The sequence below is a fragment of the Emydura macquarii genome, unplaced genomic scaffold (genome assembly GCF_026122565.2).
Source record: "Emydura macquarii macquarii isolate MOO-44397 ecotype Brisbane River unplaced genomic scaffold, CSIRO-AGI_Emac_v2 contig_3305, whole genome shotgun sequence".
NCBI lineage: Eukaryota > Metazoa > Chordata > Testudines > Chelidae > Emydura > Emydura macquarii.
The window spans coordinates 2518017-2532666 of record NW_027133442.1 but is presented as its reverse complement, the minus strand read 5'-3'; the positions used below and the strand labels follow the sequence as shown (position 1 = coordinate 2532666).

General features: G+C 39.0%; 1 protein-coding gene across 4 annotated transcripts in view; it reads right to left on the bottom strand.

The window, feature by feature from the left end:
- MAP4K3 (mitogen-activated protein kinase kinase kinase kinase 3) overlaps positions 1 to 14650 on the bottom strand; it is a 144610-nt gene that overhangs the window by 121674 nt on the left and 8286 nt on the right. For all 4 annotated transcript variants that reach the window (XM_067532920.1, XM_067532921.1, XM_067532922.1 and 1 more), the window contains exons 2-3: positions 13110 to 13167; positions 4803 to 4893 (exon numbers count right to left, since the gene is read on the bottom strand). In XM_067532920.1, coding sequence (XP_067389021.1) covers positions 4803 to 4893; positions 13110 to 13167 — 149 coding nt within the window. The remainder of the gene's footprint in view (positions 1 to 4802; positions 4894 to 13109; positions 13168 to 14650) is intronic.

The window sequence follows — 14650 nt, the reverse complement described above, 5'->3', positions numbered from 1 at the left end:
GTAGGAAAAGTATTTTAAAAATAAGATCCAAAAATGTTCTACAGCAATTGGAAAGATTTACCAATACTTCTGCAAACTAAACCATCCTTCCTCCAAAAACAGAAGAATGGAATGATCAACTAGTTCTCACAAAGGCTTACTTTACAGAAGACAGAATGGGAGAAATTTGAACACTAAAATAACAGAGCTTAATTTTTCTGAATTCTCCCCCCCACCAATAATGTAACTTTTTTTTTTTTTGGGGGGGGGGGGGGGGGGGAATATGTATAAAAATTACTTTCATGAGTGTTGTGAAAGATGCCAGTCTAATATGGGGCACTTTAGAAACACAAAGCAATGTAACGTCCATCGCAACACTACAGAAATGAAAGAAAAAAATACATATCTTCCGTGAATGACAATTTAAAATGCAGAGAAGTGCTCTTTTCTCTATCAATAAAACAGACTGATTCTAATGAACCACAGTATCAAAATAAGTTATAAAGTTCTGGTTATGCATCCTATCCTAAGACAGTATAGCCCTAAGCTGTAACTGACTGAGTGGGTTCATCCTGCACAGAGTACAAATAAAGAATTGTTCAGTACACCAACTAGAATTAGTTACTGTGACACTAGGAAGCCAAGTGCCAGCTCTGGCTAAGGCTATACATGTTAGCCATGAACTGACAAACTCATGGAAACCAAACTAGCTCACCTGTATGTTTTGTTCAAAATAGGTATTATTCTTATAAAAATATATGTAGTATTTAGACTCTATGAAATGCTTGTAAATTGCTGTATGCATTAATCTCACTTATGTCTGTACTCCAAGCTATAAAGAAATATGCAAGTTTTGCTTTATAACTTTGAAGATCATAGAATCCTAGAACTGGAAAGGACCTCGCGAGGTCATTTAGTCCAGTCCCCTGCACTTATGGCAGGACCAAGCATTATCTAGAGCGTTCCTGACAGGTGTTTGTCTAACCTGCTCTTAAAAATCTCCAAAGATGTAGATTCCACAACCTCCATAGGCAATTTATTCCAGTGCTTAACTACCCTGACAGTTAGGAAGTTTTTCCTATTGTCCAACCTAAACCACCCTTCCTGCAATTTAAGCCCATTGCTTCTTGTCCTATCCTCAGAGATTAAGGAGAACAATTTTTCTCCCTCCCACAGGAAACAACCTTTTATGTACTTGAAAATGTATGTTCCCTCTCAGTCTTCTCTTCTCTAAACTAAACAAACCCAGTTTTTCCAATCTTCTCTCATAGGTCATACATGTTTTCTAGACCTTTCATCATTTTTGTTGCTCCTCTCTGGACTTTCTCCAATTTCTCCACATTTTTCCTGAAATGTGGTACCAAAAAGACACAATACTCCAGTTGAGGCCTAATGAGCATAGAGTAGAGTGGAAGAATTACTTCTCCTGTCTTGCTTACAACACTCCTGCTAATGCATCCCAGAATAATGTTTGGGTTTTTTGCAACAGTGTTAAACTGTGGACTCATATTTAGCTTGTGATCACTATGACCCCCAGATCCATTTCTGCAGTACTCTTTCCTATGGAGTCATTTCCCATTTTGTATGTGTGCAACTAATTGTTCCTTTCTAAATGGAGTATTTTGCATTTGTTCTTATTAAATTTCATCATATTTGCTTCAGACCACTTCTCCAGTTTGTCAAGATCATTTTGAATTTTAATCCTATCCTCCAAAGCTCTCGCAACCCCTCCCAGCTTGGTATCATCCACAAATTTTATAAGTGTACTCTGTCTACCATTATCTAAATCACTGATAAAGATATTGAACAGAAGAAGACCCATAACTGATCCTTGTGTGACTCCACTTGATATGCCCTTCCAGCTTGACTGTGAACCACTGATAACTACTCTTTGGGAATGGTTTTCCGACCAGTTATGCACCCACCTTATAATAGCTCCATCTAGGTTGTATTTCCCTAGTTTGTTTATGAGGTCATGCGAGACAATATCCAAAGCCTTACTAAAGTCAAGATATACCACATCTACCACTTCCCCCCATCCACAAGGCTTATTACTCTGTCAAAGAAAGCTATCAGCTTGACATAATTTGTTCTTGACAAATCCATGCTATTACTTATTACATTCTAGGTGTTTGCAAATTGATTGCTTAATTATTTGCTACATTATCTTTCCAGGTACTGAAGTTAAGCTGACTGGTCTGTAACTCCCCAGGTTGTCCTTATTTCCCTTTTTTATAGATTGGCACTATATTTTCCCTTTTCCACTCCTCTGGAATCTCTTCTGTTTTCCATGACTTTTCAAAGATAATCGCTAATGGCTCAGATATGTCCTCGAATATGCTAGGATGTATTTCATCAGGCCCAAATGACTTGAAGACATCTAACTTGTCTAAATAATTCTGAACTTGTTCTTTCCCTATTTTAGCCTCTGAGCCTACCTCATTTTCACTGGCATTCACTATGTTAGACATCTAATTGCTACTAACCTTTTCGGTAAAAACTCAAACAATAGTTATTTAGCACTTCTGCCATTTCTACATTTTCTGTTATTGTTTTTCCCCCATCATTGAGTAACAAACCTACCCTGGTCTTTGATCTTCCTCTAGCTTCTAGTGTATTTGTAGAATGTTTTCTTGTTATCCTTTATGTCTCTAGTTAGTTTAATCTTGACCTTTCTAATTTTGTCTCTACGTACTTGTGTTATTTGTTTACATTCATCCTTTGTAATTTGGCCTAATTTCCACTTTTTGTAGGATTCTTTTTTGAATTCCAGATCATTGAAGATCTCCTGGTTAAGCCAAGTCATGAGAGCAGGCAGACAACTGCAGGGCTGGAGCAGCTGTCAATAGGGGACATTCGGTGATGAATGAGTTGCTATGCCATGCCCAGCCACAAAGGGATGTGCCTGCGGTCAGAGCACTTTTCCATAACAACTGAAGACTAAAATATTGCATTGAAATGCAGGCCTGAATAAATTTAAGAGGATATAGGACTACAAACCAGAGCTGGCTGGAAAACAAAAATTGTGACAAATTTCAAAGTTTCAACATTTGTTTTTGTTCCGCATCTGAACAAAAAACAGACCTTTCAAAAAATTTTGTGAAAAAATTATTGGGGGGGAGGAGGGAGAGAGAGACAGACACACACACTCACTTTCCCACTTCAGAATAGCCAACAGCCCAGTGCATTTATCTGTAATGTGGGAGACAGCTTCAAGTTCCTGCCCTCCCTGATTCAGAAAATGAACACAAATCTGTGTCTCCAGTCACCCAGCTGAGCATCCCACTACCCTGGTTATAAGAAGTCTCTCTCTCTCTCTCTGTTTCCTGTTGAAGCTGTTTCACTTTGTATACATAATTAAATACTCACTGGGCCTCATTAATCTCTCAAGAAACTACCCAAAAGAAACGATAGCAGGGGAAGATGAAACACCTATTGAATATGTTGATTGATATATGCTGGCTAGCATCTATATCATATTAACAATATGTATTACACACAATCTATATATTAGTATGCATTAAGCATAAATAGCAATAAGGGCAAATATTATAGCATTTATATAGCATCAATCTGCCTATATCTTTACTATAATCCTGTTCACTAACACTAAGTATCCCATAACACCTTGCGTTAGGTAAATTAAGCTTTGGCTTAAGTAGATAGGAAAGCTGTCAGGACCAGGACATACGATTATTGTATCATAGCAACAGGTAGAGAGTTATTCTTCTAGTATCCAAAACAAAGATAAGGAAAGGAACAGAACAATAAATTAAGGATTGGAACAGGCGGATGGGTTGAATTTTAGTAACATGTAAAGAGATGCGCAATTTATAAAATCATCCTACAAATACTACCAGCTGAAATGTGTAACTTTGGGAGCACATCTGCGTAAGATGAATGTAACAATACTGCATGATGCAGCTTTCTGGAGACTGATGCCATATGGAATCTTTTTCCTATACTATGTTAATGGCTTATAACAATAATCCTGACTGATACTGGCTAGTTGGTCTCTTGAATATATTTCATAACCAACCAAAATGTGGTCAAGCAATTGACTATGCAATTTATTAACAAGTGACAGAGACAAGACCTCTAAATATGCTAAAAACCGTGCTATCTAAGAATAGGATGAAAATAAAATACAGAACTGAAACATGCATCACCTTCAGATATTAAAGATAACCCCAAAATACAAACATGAGTGGCCTTTAGAAATTTTAAGTTTCATTTTTCCTATGTACCACAATACAATAATGTCCTTGATTAATACTTATTTTAGAACTACTGTTCTCTTCAGTTTTTCTTCATATTTCCTGTTATCAAATAGCAAAAAATATTTTTAATTCAGTCTAGTAAACTCCATGTAAACATCATTTGCAGATGTACTTTGCTGCAAACTAAAAGATCCATTTGAAAAATTACTACTATATTAAGAGAAACCTAAAATCTTTTATAGTAAAACCTCATTAAAGACACTTGGGTGTACACAGTTCTCGTTACATTCAGCATATTCCTCCTGCTGAGTTCATTCAGTGCTGTCTCAATACAGAGTTGGTGAAATTTCAATTCCCATCCAACAATGTGACTAAACATCACCTACATTGACCTGTGATGTCCCTGAAGGGTCCAGTCAGTAGAAACAGTCCATTTATAGAGAAATGTCTTAGCAATCAGTACTGTTAAAGGAATTACAGAAAATATGGCAGTGTAATAGCGTTTAATAAATTATATTTTGCTAAGTGTTGCTATGGAACATTCCTTTTCAGAGCAGTAGCACTACAGCATTTTTTAAATGAGCAAAGAAACAAAAATTGTACCTGAGATAGCTGCCAAAATAGGCAACAATATTTGGATGCTTACAGTCTTTCATCATAATGATTTCCTGCTGCACAACAGCAAAATCTTCCCCTGAAGAAGAAAACAATTGATATTTTTGTAGTTTATTTAAATATCTTCCCTTCTGAGTTTGGCTTTCAAAACTTTTTTAACTGAAGAGCTTCGGTAATTATTAGACTTTGTAATTAATTATCTTCTGTCATTTTATATTCATGTACGTTTATATAATACAGCACTTTGTTAGCCACCACAACCTCCAAAAGACTAAGGTAATAAATAGGTAACTACACTCTTAAAATCAGAGGACTTCTATGCCAGGACAGAGCCTTGACACCTCTTAGGACAGTAGCCACAGCTCTTCTCGAGACCCTTTTAAAATCCAGTTACTCTTTATTTAAAGGGTACAAAATGATAAAAAAAATAATCATTTACTCTTACTACTGTGTAGATTCTCTTTTGGGAAGCTCTGCTAATAGAGAACAAGCAAGTTCACGTTATATATGAAGGTTAGAATGTGGTAATAGTAAATTTGATATACAATGCTCCCATTTATAGCCAAAACATTCAAAAATGTTCTAAAAGTGAGCAGCCTCCTGGTTGTCTGCTGAAGAGTCTCTGTTCTCCTTGGCAGGAATTGCTCTATATAAGAAACTATCTCACTTAATTCTTTTCCCTGGCACCTTGTTGTGTGGGTCTCTTATATGTACTATCACTAATTCATATTCTTGAAACATGGCAAAACTTGTTACCTCTAATCATCATCTAGATCCATCTTGGGATTATCCTCCTATACAGAATCACACCATAGCACTCTTCAACAAACTTAATGACCATACAACTATACAGAAAGTGCTAACTTTTATATTGAGGCATTTCTCCAGTGTTGTTGCTTTAACATTTATCTGAGCCTTGCTATCTGGTGCCTATGTTTTGCCAATCTTTCCATTAAAGGCTCCTACTGCCAGTTTTACTCATCTATAAAAACTTGGTCAAACTAGAGGAATAAAGTGTTCTGCCAGTGTTGGGTTTTTTTGGGGAGAGGGCTTGGAAATGGGGGGGGTTGCAATGGGACAGGAATTAATTTAAGCTTTTTAAAAGTTTTGGGTTTTTAAAATATATTTCACATGCTATTTTGAAAGCTAGTATTTCCAACATGGCTTTGTTCTGATTCTCTAGGTCATTGGGACAAATCAGTATCCATCTGTGTTTTGGAAAAGCTATTTTATATGCGTTATTTACTATCTATTAGAACATACATTTTAAAGGTATCCCCAGATTTCTATCAACCTAAAATAGCTTTAAGAACTCAGTAAAATAAAAATACGCCTGACAGACTAAGAGCGCCAACGTTTATCTCTATGAAGAATTAAAAAAATATATATATATATATCTTTAAAGGAATGAAAAGAGACAAATTGAATTTTCTTGATTCTTTTTTTCAAAGGTATCCTCTTATGACTAGTTATTGCAGAAGTCTCCAATCAGCGTACTGTGTTACAGTATTACACCATCCCTCACTTTGGTATAACTGAATGACAGTGCTTTTAAACAAGGAACCAGATTTTACAAAAGATCATTGTCCAGGAGTTGAGGACATATTAAAAAATAACTTTTTAATGTTTTGGCTATACATTGTTGCAACCTCAATGCTATTTTAAAAGCATGTATGTTACCAAAAAGCTAATATAGCACTAAAGAACTTCCAAGAGAGCTGACCAATTTATTCCTTGTGAAGATCATGTGTTTCAAATTTAGCCCTTAAATTCCCAAATTGTTTGCAAACAAATATCAGATCTGTAAAATCATTTATTTTGTATATTGAAAGCAAGTTTCAATCTACGGCTGCAAAATAACTTCAAATTCGACAGTATTATTTATAGCCTATATTACCTAAGTAACTATATTGTTTCTGCTCCCAGACAGTATAAATAGCTAGAAAATATTCTCTCAATCTACATCTAGCAGAGAGACTATGACCTGTCTGAAATGTGGACCTTGCCCCTTTGAGCTAAGCCTTTGCTATAGCTAGGGCTACTGCTACACTACCCACTCAGTCGATCCAGAAATCAACGTATTAAGACCACCTTCACAAGTGGCATACCGCTGCGTCAATGGGAACGCAGTTCCCATCAGCGCAGTGCAGTGAAGTGAAGACAGCGCACAGCACAGAAGCACAGAAGTCGACGGGAGTTACGCAAGTTTTTTGCGTAGCTTGCGTAACTCCCGTCAACTGCCACCGAATCTCTGAGATAGGTGTAGATAGGGTCTAGGTTTGATTATTGTAACTGGCTCTTCCAGGGACAAAATGTCACTCAGAAGCCCTGGATAGCTGCTTCTATATGGGATGGAGGCCAGCTAGAATTTATCAGAGCTCTGCACCACCCTACTTATTAGTTGCCAAAAACTCACACTGAAGCACAAGGTGCTAGTCACCACTTAGGCCTGTGTGGCATGGAAGAAAATTACCGAATTTTTAACATAACCTCTACATTTCAGGACCACCATACAACTTACATTAATCCAGAACACTGCCCTGAGGGTCAAGTTCATAGACAACGAAGGCAGACTCACACCTATGAAATTTGCTCCCCCAGAAATAGTATATTTAAGCATAAGCTTAGACATACCTAAAAAGAGTTGCAAGACATGTTTTCCACCTACTAAAAGCTGAGAAATCTGGTCATGTAAATGTCTGCCCGTGTATCTATAGCTCCAGTGGGGGCATGGTGTTTCTATTCTCTTACTTGGAATGTTAACTCAGAATAAATCATATAAGGCCAAATACTGTGGTGGTGGGTGCCTTTTTATATTACTATATACAATGTCCTAGGAATAGTTCCTGTTTCACTGTTTCATGAGCATGTCTTGTTTAGGGCTATACTACTATTAAACTGACTTGTACTATTTAGGATGAGATGTGTGTATATAATACTCATACACAAGACATAGCCAATTAAAAATACAATCAATCAAAAATAGTAAGGTTTTCTCCTATACCATGGACCTCAACGTGGAACAGCACAACAGTTAAAAAGTAACAAGCTAAACCTACGTCTTACATCCAAACTTACAGCACCTGTTCTGATTGGATTTGTTGAGCATATCAGTCCTCAGCTCTAAATGTTTTATGATATGTAAATGAGATAATTGTGTATATGATTGCATTCTACAAAATGTAATGCACAGATCTATTATTGTAGCCCACCAGCTCTACCTTAGTTTTCTATTTAAAAGTTCAACTTTTCTACGTGATCTAAAATCTGCATGGTTACACAGACTGCCTTAAGATCCGGTATGCCTCATGAGCAGAGATCCTAGAAATCTGTTTGCCAAGGAAAAACGCAGAAAAACACGGAATTTGCATTTTACAGAGAACCTTTAATTTCTACATTTTGTGAAAAAATGAAAACATTAACTATTAACTAAATTTTCCTGAAAGTACCAGTGTCATTTATTCCAGAGGCTCTCAAACTGGGGGGCATGCCCCCCCCCCACAGGGAGATGCAGAATGTATCTGGGGGGAGCACATGAGAAACTGCAGGCAGTGGCGCTGCCTTCAGAGCTGGATGCTTGGCCAGCAGCTGCCACCAGTCTCAAGGCAGAGTCATTTCACCCAGCCAGGCAGCACCACCTCCAGCAGCTGCACAGAAGTAAAGATGGCATGGTATGCTATTGCCACCCTTACTCTATTAATTTTATTATATTATAATGATTTATAGCACTGGTAGGCTTCAAACTTGCTTAAAATTGTAAATATATCAATAAAACATTGTGTTCAACTGATGCCTCTATGTATTGTGGTTAGGGAAACTAAAGTTCAGTGTTCCATTTTAATCATGGAAAAACTAGGATTTTTATGTTTTTTTATTTGGAGAATTTTGGTTTTTTATCACGGAAAACTGAGATCCCTGCTCATGAGGGCTGTCTGGCGAGAGTTAGTGAACCAAATTTGGGGTGATTTAACCAAGGGATTTCTGAGACACAGCTTTTAAACAGGGAGGTGGGAAGCTTTCTTAAGTTTGAGATTTTCCTGAATGTTGGTTTGTCGGTTTTTTTGCCCAGACCTGGGAATCAAACCATGGCTCTGATCCTGGCACAGGGGTCTCAGCTGCTTGAGAGCTAGCCCCAGTTAGGGGTAATGGATGCCAAGAACTTTAGGGGCACAAAATTCAGAACAGTCTCCAAAAAGTTTAGCACACAAACTCATTGGATTACACTGAGCAACAGAGGACAAAAGAACCAACAGGGTTTGTAGTCCTATAAACTTCAATACAGCTGGATAGCTCAATGGAATAAGCAGTAGTTCTTTGAACCTAACCCAGTGTCAGTTTAAGACCCACCTGGGGCAGGAATCTGGAAAAGTTCTAAAGGCATAATACTGTTCAAAGCATTCAGGGGGTTTTAAATTTATTTTATGTAAGGATAATGTAATAAAGTAATTCTGAAAAAAAATAGACATGTGAAAGGTTGGCTGGAACCAAATAGCAATTAGGGGGTGAATAGGGGTGAGAGGTTTGGTGCTATAGCGAAGGGATTATGGGACGGAGGATATGAAGGTGAGTGACAGGAGGACTGATGGAGAATAAGGGCAGAGGCATTGTCAACCTCACATTCTCTTTTCCATTGTGTGAGTCAGCATCTGAGGGGCTGAGCCCCTCTCCACAATCTTCATGTGTGTGCTGGAAACTGGGCGTCCCACCTTCCTGTGGTGATCTGACCCACACACATACACCTTCCCCTATATGGGCTGTGATTTGGGGGGGCTACCCTTTTGGGGCTGTCTGAGCCCTTGCCTCTTGTGTGAGAGAACCAGGATTTGGAGGCCCCTGCCCATCTATGGAGGTCTGAGCCTTTGTCCCTAACCCCCACTAACATGAGCTGGGATCTGGGGGCTCTTGTCTCAGTATGTGGTCTGAAAAGAAAATAAATTATGTATGTGAATGCTTGCTGGGAGGAGAGGATGATTGGGCTGGAAGAGTGGGTGGGAATAAGGAAAGGGGGGTTGGGTCTACAGAAACAGATGGAGTACTGGAGAAGGAGGATAAATTAGAATGGATGTTAGGGAAAGGAAGAGGGGTGGACAATGTGAGGGGTGGCAAATGAATTGGGAGTTCTGATTGGTCTCCACACCCTGCCCTGAAATTTTCCCTTTCCATGTGGGTGCTGGGGTCTGGGGGAGCCCCACCCCTTTGCAAAGATTTGAGCCTCTCCCCCTTGCCAATGTGTGTCCTGGGATCTGGGGGACCCTGTCCGCTTGGGGTGTCTGAGACACTCTCAATGTCCTCCTGCGTGAGCTGGGATCTGGGGGGCCCTATCCTTTTGCAGGGGCTTGAGACCCTCTTCTTGACCCCTCATGTGAGAGGGCAGAAAGTAATGCAAATTTAAACATCTGAAATCCACAAAACGAACAGTTAAGATACTTGTCACCCTGTGTGGAAGGTGATTAGGGGAGCTGGCAAGCGTGGATGAAGCAGGGGCAGGAGGCCCAGCTGGATGTGGCTAGTGGGGGTGACAGGCTCAGTTTAGTGCAGCTCAGGCTACATACTGGAGGGTTGTACACTTCCTTGGTTAAGCTGCTACTTGTGATACACAGCATAGCAGCAGGAGCACAAGACAGCAACGAGCAACTTCTTGCATGCTAATGGCGCCTACAGTGCTAATAATGGCTTAATGGGATGGGAAGGTGAGCTTGAAATCTTGCCCAGGATGATACATGTTGTGGGGAAGGGAGATGAAGAAGGACAGACACCAGTCTCCTTGCACACCCTTAAAGTTATTGTAACCACCATGTGATAAAACTGTCAAGATTTGGGGACACAAACCGTGGCTGAGATTTCTCTCGCCAGCCCTGCTAGCAACTATGCACTCCAAGCATTTCCAAGCATGACCATAATCCCCATTCCACAACAACAGTGAGGATACAGATGGGGAGGAGCACCAAGGAATCCCACAGCAACTGTGTGGCCTAGTGGAGAAACCACTGGATTCAGACTATTCCTGGCTTTGCCACTAGTCTGATGGATGACATTGGGAAAATCATTTTACTTTTCTGTACCTCAGTTTCCCATCTGTAAAATGGGAATAATGATGTAAAGTTCATTGCAATCTACTGATGCAAAACACTATATAAAACTAGTCTTCTTCTAATTAAACTAGTGACTGTACTGTACCCTATCAACTGCAAACCTATGTGAGAACTACAGCGACCTAAATGATTACCAATGCCTACAACAAACATTTATCTTTCTGTTTAAAAAACATCAGGAAAACTAGTTTTCCAGAGATATCTCAAGCCAGAACATTGAGTCCAGCAAAACTCAAACCTCTGAAAATCAGGAAACACAGAGCTAACATACATGCCAACATAACCTTAACTTTGCCCTCTTTGAGAAATGATCCAATACTCCTATAGCCCACATACTCGCACTCTGCCTTTGCAGACAGTGCACATCACTCAGGGAACAGGGCACGTGAAACCTGTAACAGTCAAATACCTTCTGTTTGGTCAAGCAGAACTTGTTTTAAGTGAGCTGTACTGAACAGGAACTATCTATCCTGTTCTACTCTCAAACACTGAGGCTGCTCCCCAAAAACAACCCCAACACTTGTTACATTTTACAACCCCTTCACCCTTAGCCAGAATATTCCATTTAACACTACACTTCTACTTATTCATCATTAAACTCACTGACTGTTCTCATATCCACTGTACTGCTGACAATCTGCATGACAAGAAGGCCCCTGTGCCCCCTACTGACAACCTGCACAATTCAGTGCTGAAATGCCAAACGGTAGATTCCTCAAGGTACACATACACTCTTTCCTTTGATCACACACACTGAGGAGGGGCCTCCGACCTAGATCTCCTTTACATGACAATCACACCTCTACCAAGCTGCTCCAACTAATGCCTCCATCATTCAGTACACCTAGCACAGTGAATGCAGTGGAATGCAGGCAAATAATTTCCATTGGCTATTCCCAGCTCCAGGAAACAGAGTTAGCGTGCGATGGAATGAACCTTAACTCTATTTCCTGGTTTTCAGAGATTTGAGTTTTGCTGAAGGGCATGAGATGTTTCCAAGCAACCTCAACTCTATGTTAAGTTGCCAGTGTATTTTTGTCAGCGTCTCCATGAGTATTTCTGGGCTCATGGAATATGCTGAAGTCCTGGACACTCCCAGTTCATCTATTATTCCTCCCATCTTTCTCGATTAGTATTCCACTCCTCCTCTCATTCTGTTTCTCTTTTGTCTCACTGTCTTCATATCTCATAACCCGCATAATATTCATTTCACACAGACCGATAAGGTGTTAACCGAATATCATTAATACCGAATACATCATAGTTTTGGAAATAATGTACATCTTACACTAAACTGAAGCTTTAAAAAGTTTCCCTTTAAATGTCACACCCATTGTTGCTCATAACTAGTAAAGTTTCTTAGGGTATATCTACTCTGCAACTGAAGGTGTGATTTGCAGCTCAGACAGCACGAGCTAGCATGCAAAAAACAGCAGTGAAAACACAGCAACACAAATTAGCAATGTCTGTACAGACCCAGGGGCACTGGGCAGGCTTGTACAACCCACGCTGAAGCCATGCCACTGTGTCTTCGCTATTATTCTTAGCATGTTAGACTAAAGGTAGCGCAGGTATGCCTATCCAAGCTGCAAATCATATCTTCCAATGCAGTATTGATATATCCATAGTATAGACTTTGCCCCACCTGCTCATTCTAAAAAGATTGTATGTTTACAAAAAAAGAAAATTAAAAGCATCCAAGAATTCTGTAAGAGGGTGCCTTGATTCCACTCTGCCATCCACGTCTTTCTCACACTAACCTGCATGGTAGGAATATTTGAGAATGCTGTTCTTATATTTATCAGTTATCTCCAACCCAAAATACTATAAATCCTCTGCAACATGATATGCAGAAACAAAAGCAAGACAACAGCATGACTGCCAGAGTTAGCAATGCAAAACAGCAGGGAAAGCAGCGCCATAAGAATTACACCCCCCCCAGGGGGGGTGGGGGAGGTGGGGGGGGCTGGCTTTCTGTGTGTGTGTTCATTCTTCCATCCTTCATAACTTATGTCTGTGAAAGAGGGGACGCATAGCAGGAAATTTGGGGTGGGACAAAAAATTATCCCTTTCTTGATAGCCATTATTTAAAAAAAAAGTTCATTTTCTAAAATAAGAGCAAACAAAAATGAGCACAACTAAAACATGAAAAATATTTAAAGTCTGTAGAGCAGTTAGTTTCAACACAAAAGAAAACACTTACCTGGTTCTAGTTTTATTACTTTAATTGCAGCTAGCTCACCCGTGTTAACATTCCGAGCCTATAAAGAAAGGAGAAAAGTATGTTAGGACATGGGAAAACAGTGACAGTCTTAATTTAATATTCTTCAGTAATATGAGGAGTCATGCCAAAACAATTAAAAACTCACTACACATGAACTAAAAATTAATTTATATTTTTAAAACAAATACAGTGTTTTACTGGCCTATGCTAAATTAAAACACTGGGCAGATTTACACTTCACTTCAGATTTACGATTAGTTTAAGGATGGGGGGTTTTCAGTTAAATGTGTTACTGTAATTAAACACTCTAATTGGTCTTAAATGATATATTTTGATTAGCTAAATATACATTGCTGGGCAGTTCGCGCTACTACACTATTTAGAACTTCTTTTAGAGTACAATCCACATGACCGTCTGATGACAATAAGCCAAACATCTTTGAGAAATCATTGGCTTCAAGAAGCCATACATTATAATCCAAACATAATGCATATTTTATAATACTGTGCCTTTTTTCTCCCTTATTGCCCTGTCATCTTTTCAAACAAAGTGGTGAACTATGCATTAATTCTTAACCAAAATCACAACACTGGATTTTGCAATCACAAACTGGAAATCTTTAACAAGTTTTATATGGACATTTCTTTCAGACTCTTTCATGGTAAATTTATTTTCTAATTACAAAGCAAACTATCTTGGAAGGATACTAAACAAAGTTAATTTTGGACTGAAGTGTAGGCTTTGGCACATCAGAAATAAATTATGCACCAAGGCCCCTGATTTATCCTGTATTTATGCTCTGTAAATTTTGATATACTGGGAATTGCTTACAAAATAATTCCAGCCTACATGACTCCCAAACTGGGGGATCAGGAAGTATGCAGCAGTAAGTGCATTGCCTTGATGAGAAGCCACTTCCATCCAAGGCTCCTGCATCTTGTTGCTTCCAGGACAGTACTTCAACCTTTTCTGTTCCGTATTCTACTGCATATCCCTTCCTTGCTCCTTCTACCCCCACCCACAGTATCTTCCTCCTATGAAGCTACTAAAATGACAAGCCAATCAGCTAAGGAGTTAGACAACAGCATGAAAACATCCAGAGGGGTAGCCGTGTTAGTTTGTATGCAGCAAAAACGAGAGTCCTGTAGCATTTTAAAGACTAACAAATTTAATTTCCGCAGGCATAAGCTTTCGTGGGCTATAAGTGGATTACAGCCCATGAAAGTTTATGCCTGCAGAAATTAAATTTGTTAGTCTTTAAAATGCTACAGGACTCTCATTGTTTTAGCATGAAAACAGCCCTCCACGCCCCTCCCCAAAATATGCAGCAACTGGATTTTGAGCAGCATCCTACCAAACTTACGTGGCAATTGCTTTGCAACAGAACTGCATTATACATTGGGCTGCTATTATACAAAAATGTACCTTATGTTAGAATAAAAAATTAAACAAAGCTAAATTTTAAGAAGACATTAAAAAAGAATTCCAAATACCAACCTAATTCCCAGCATAGGAAATG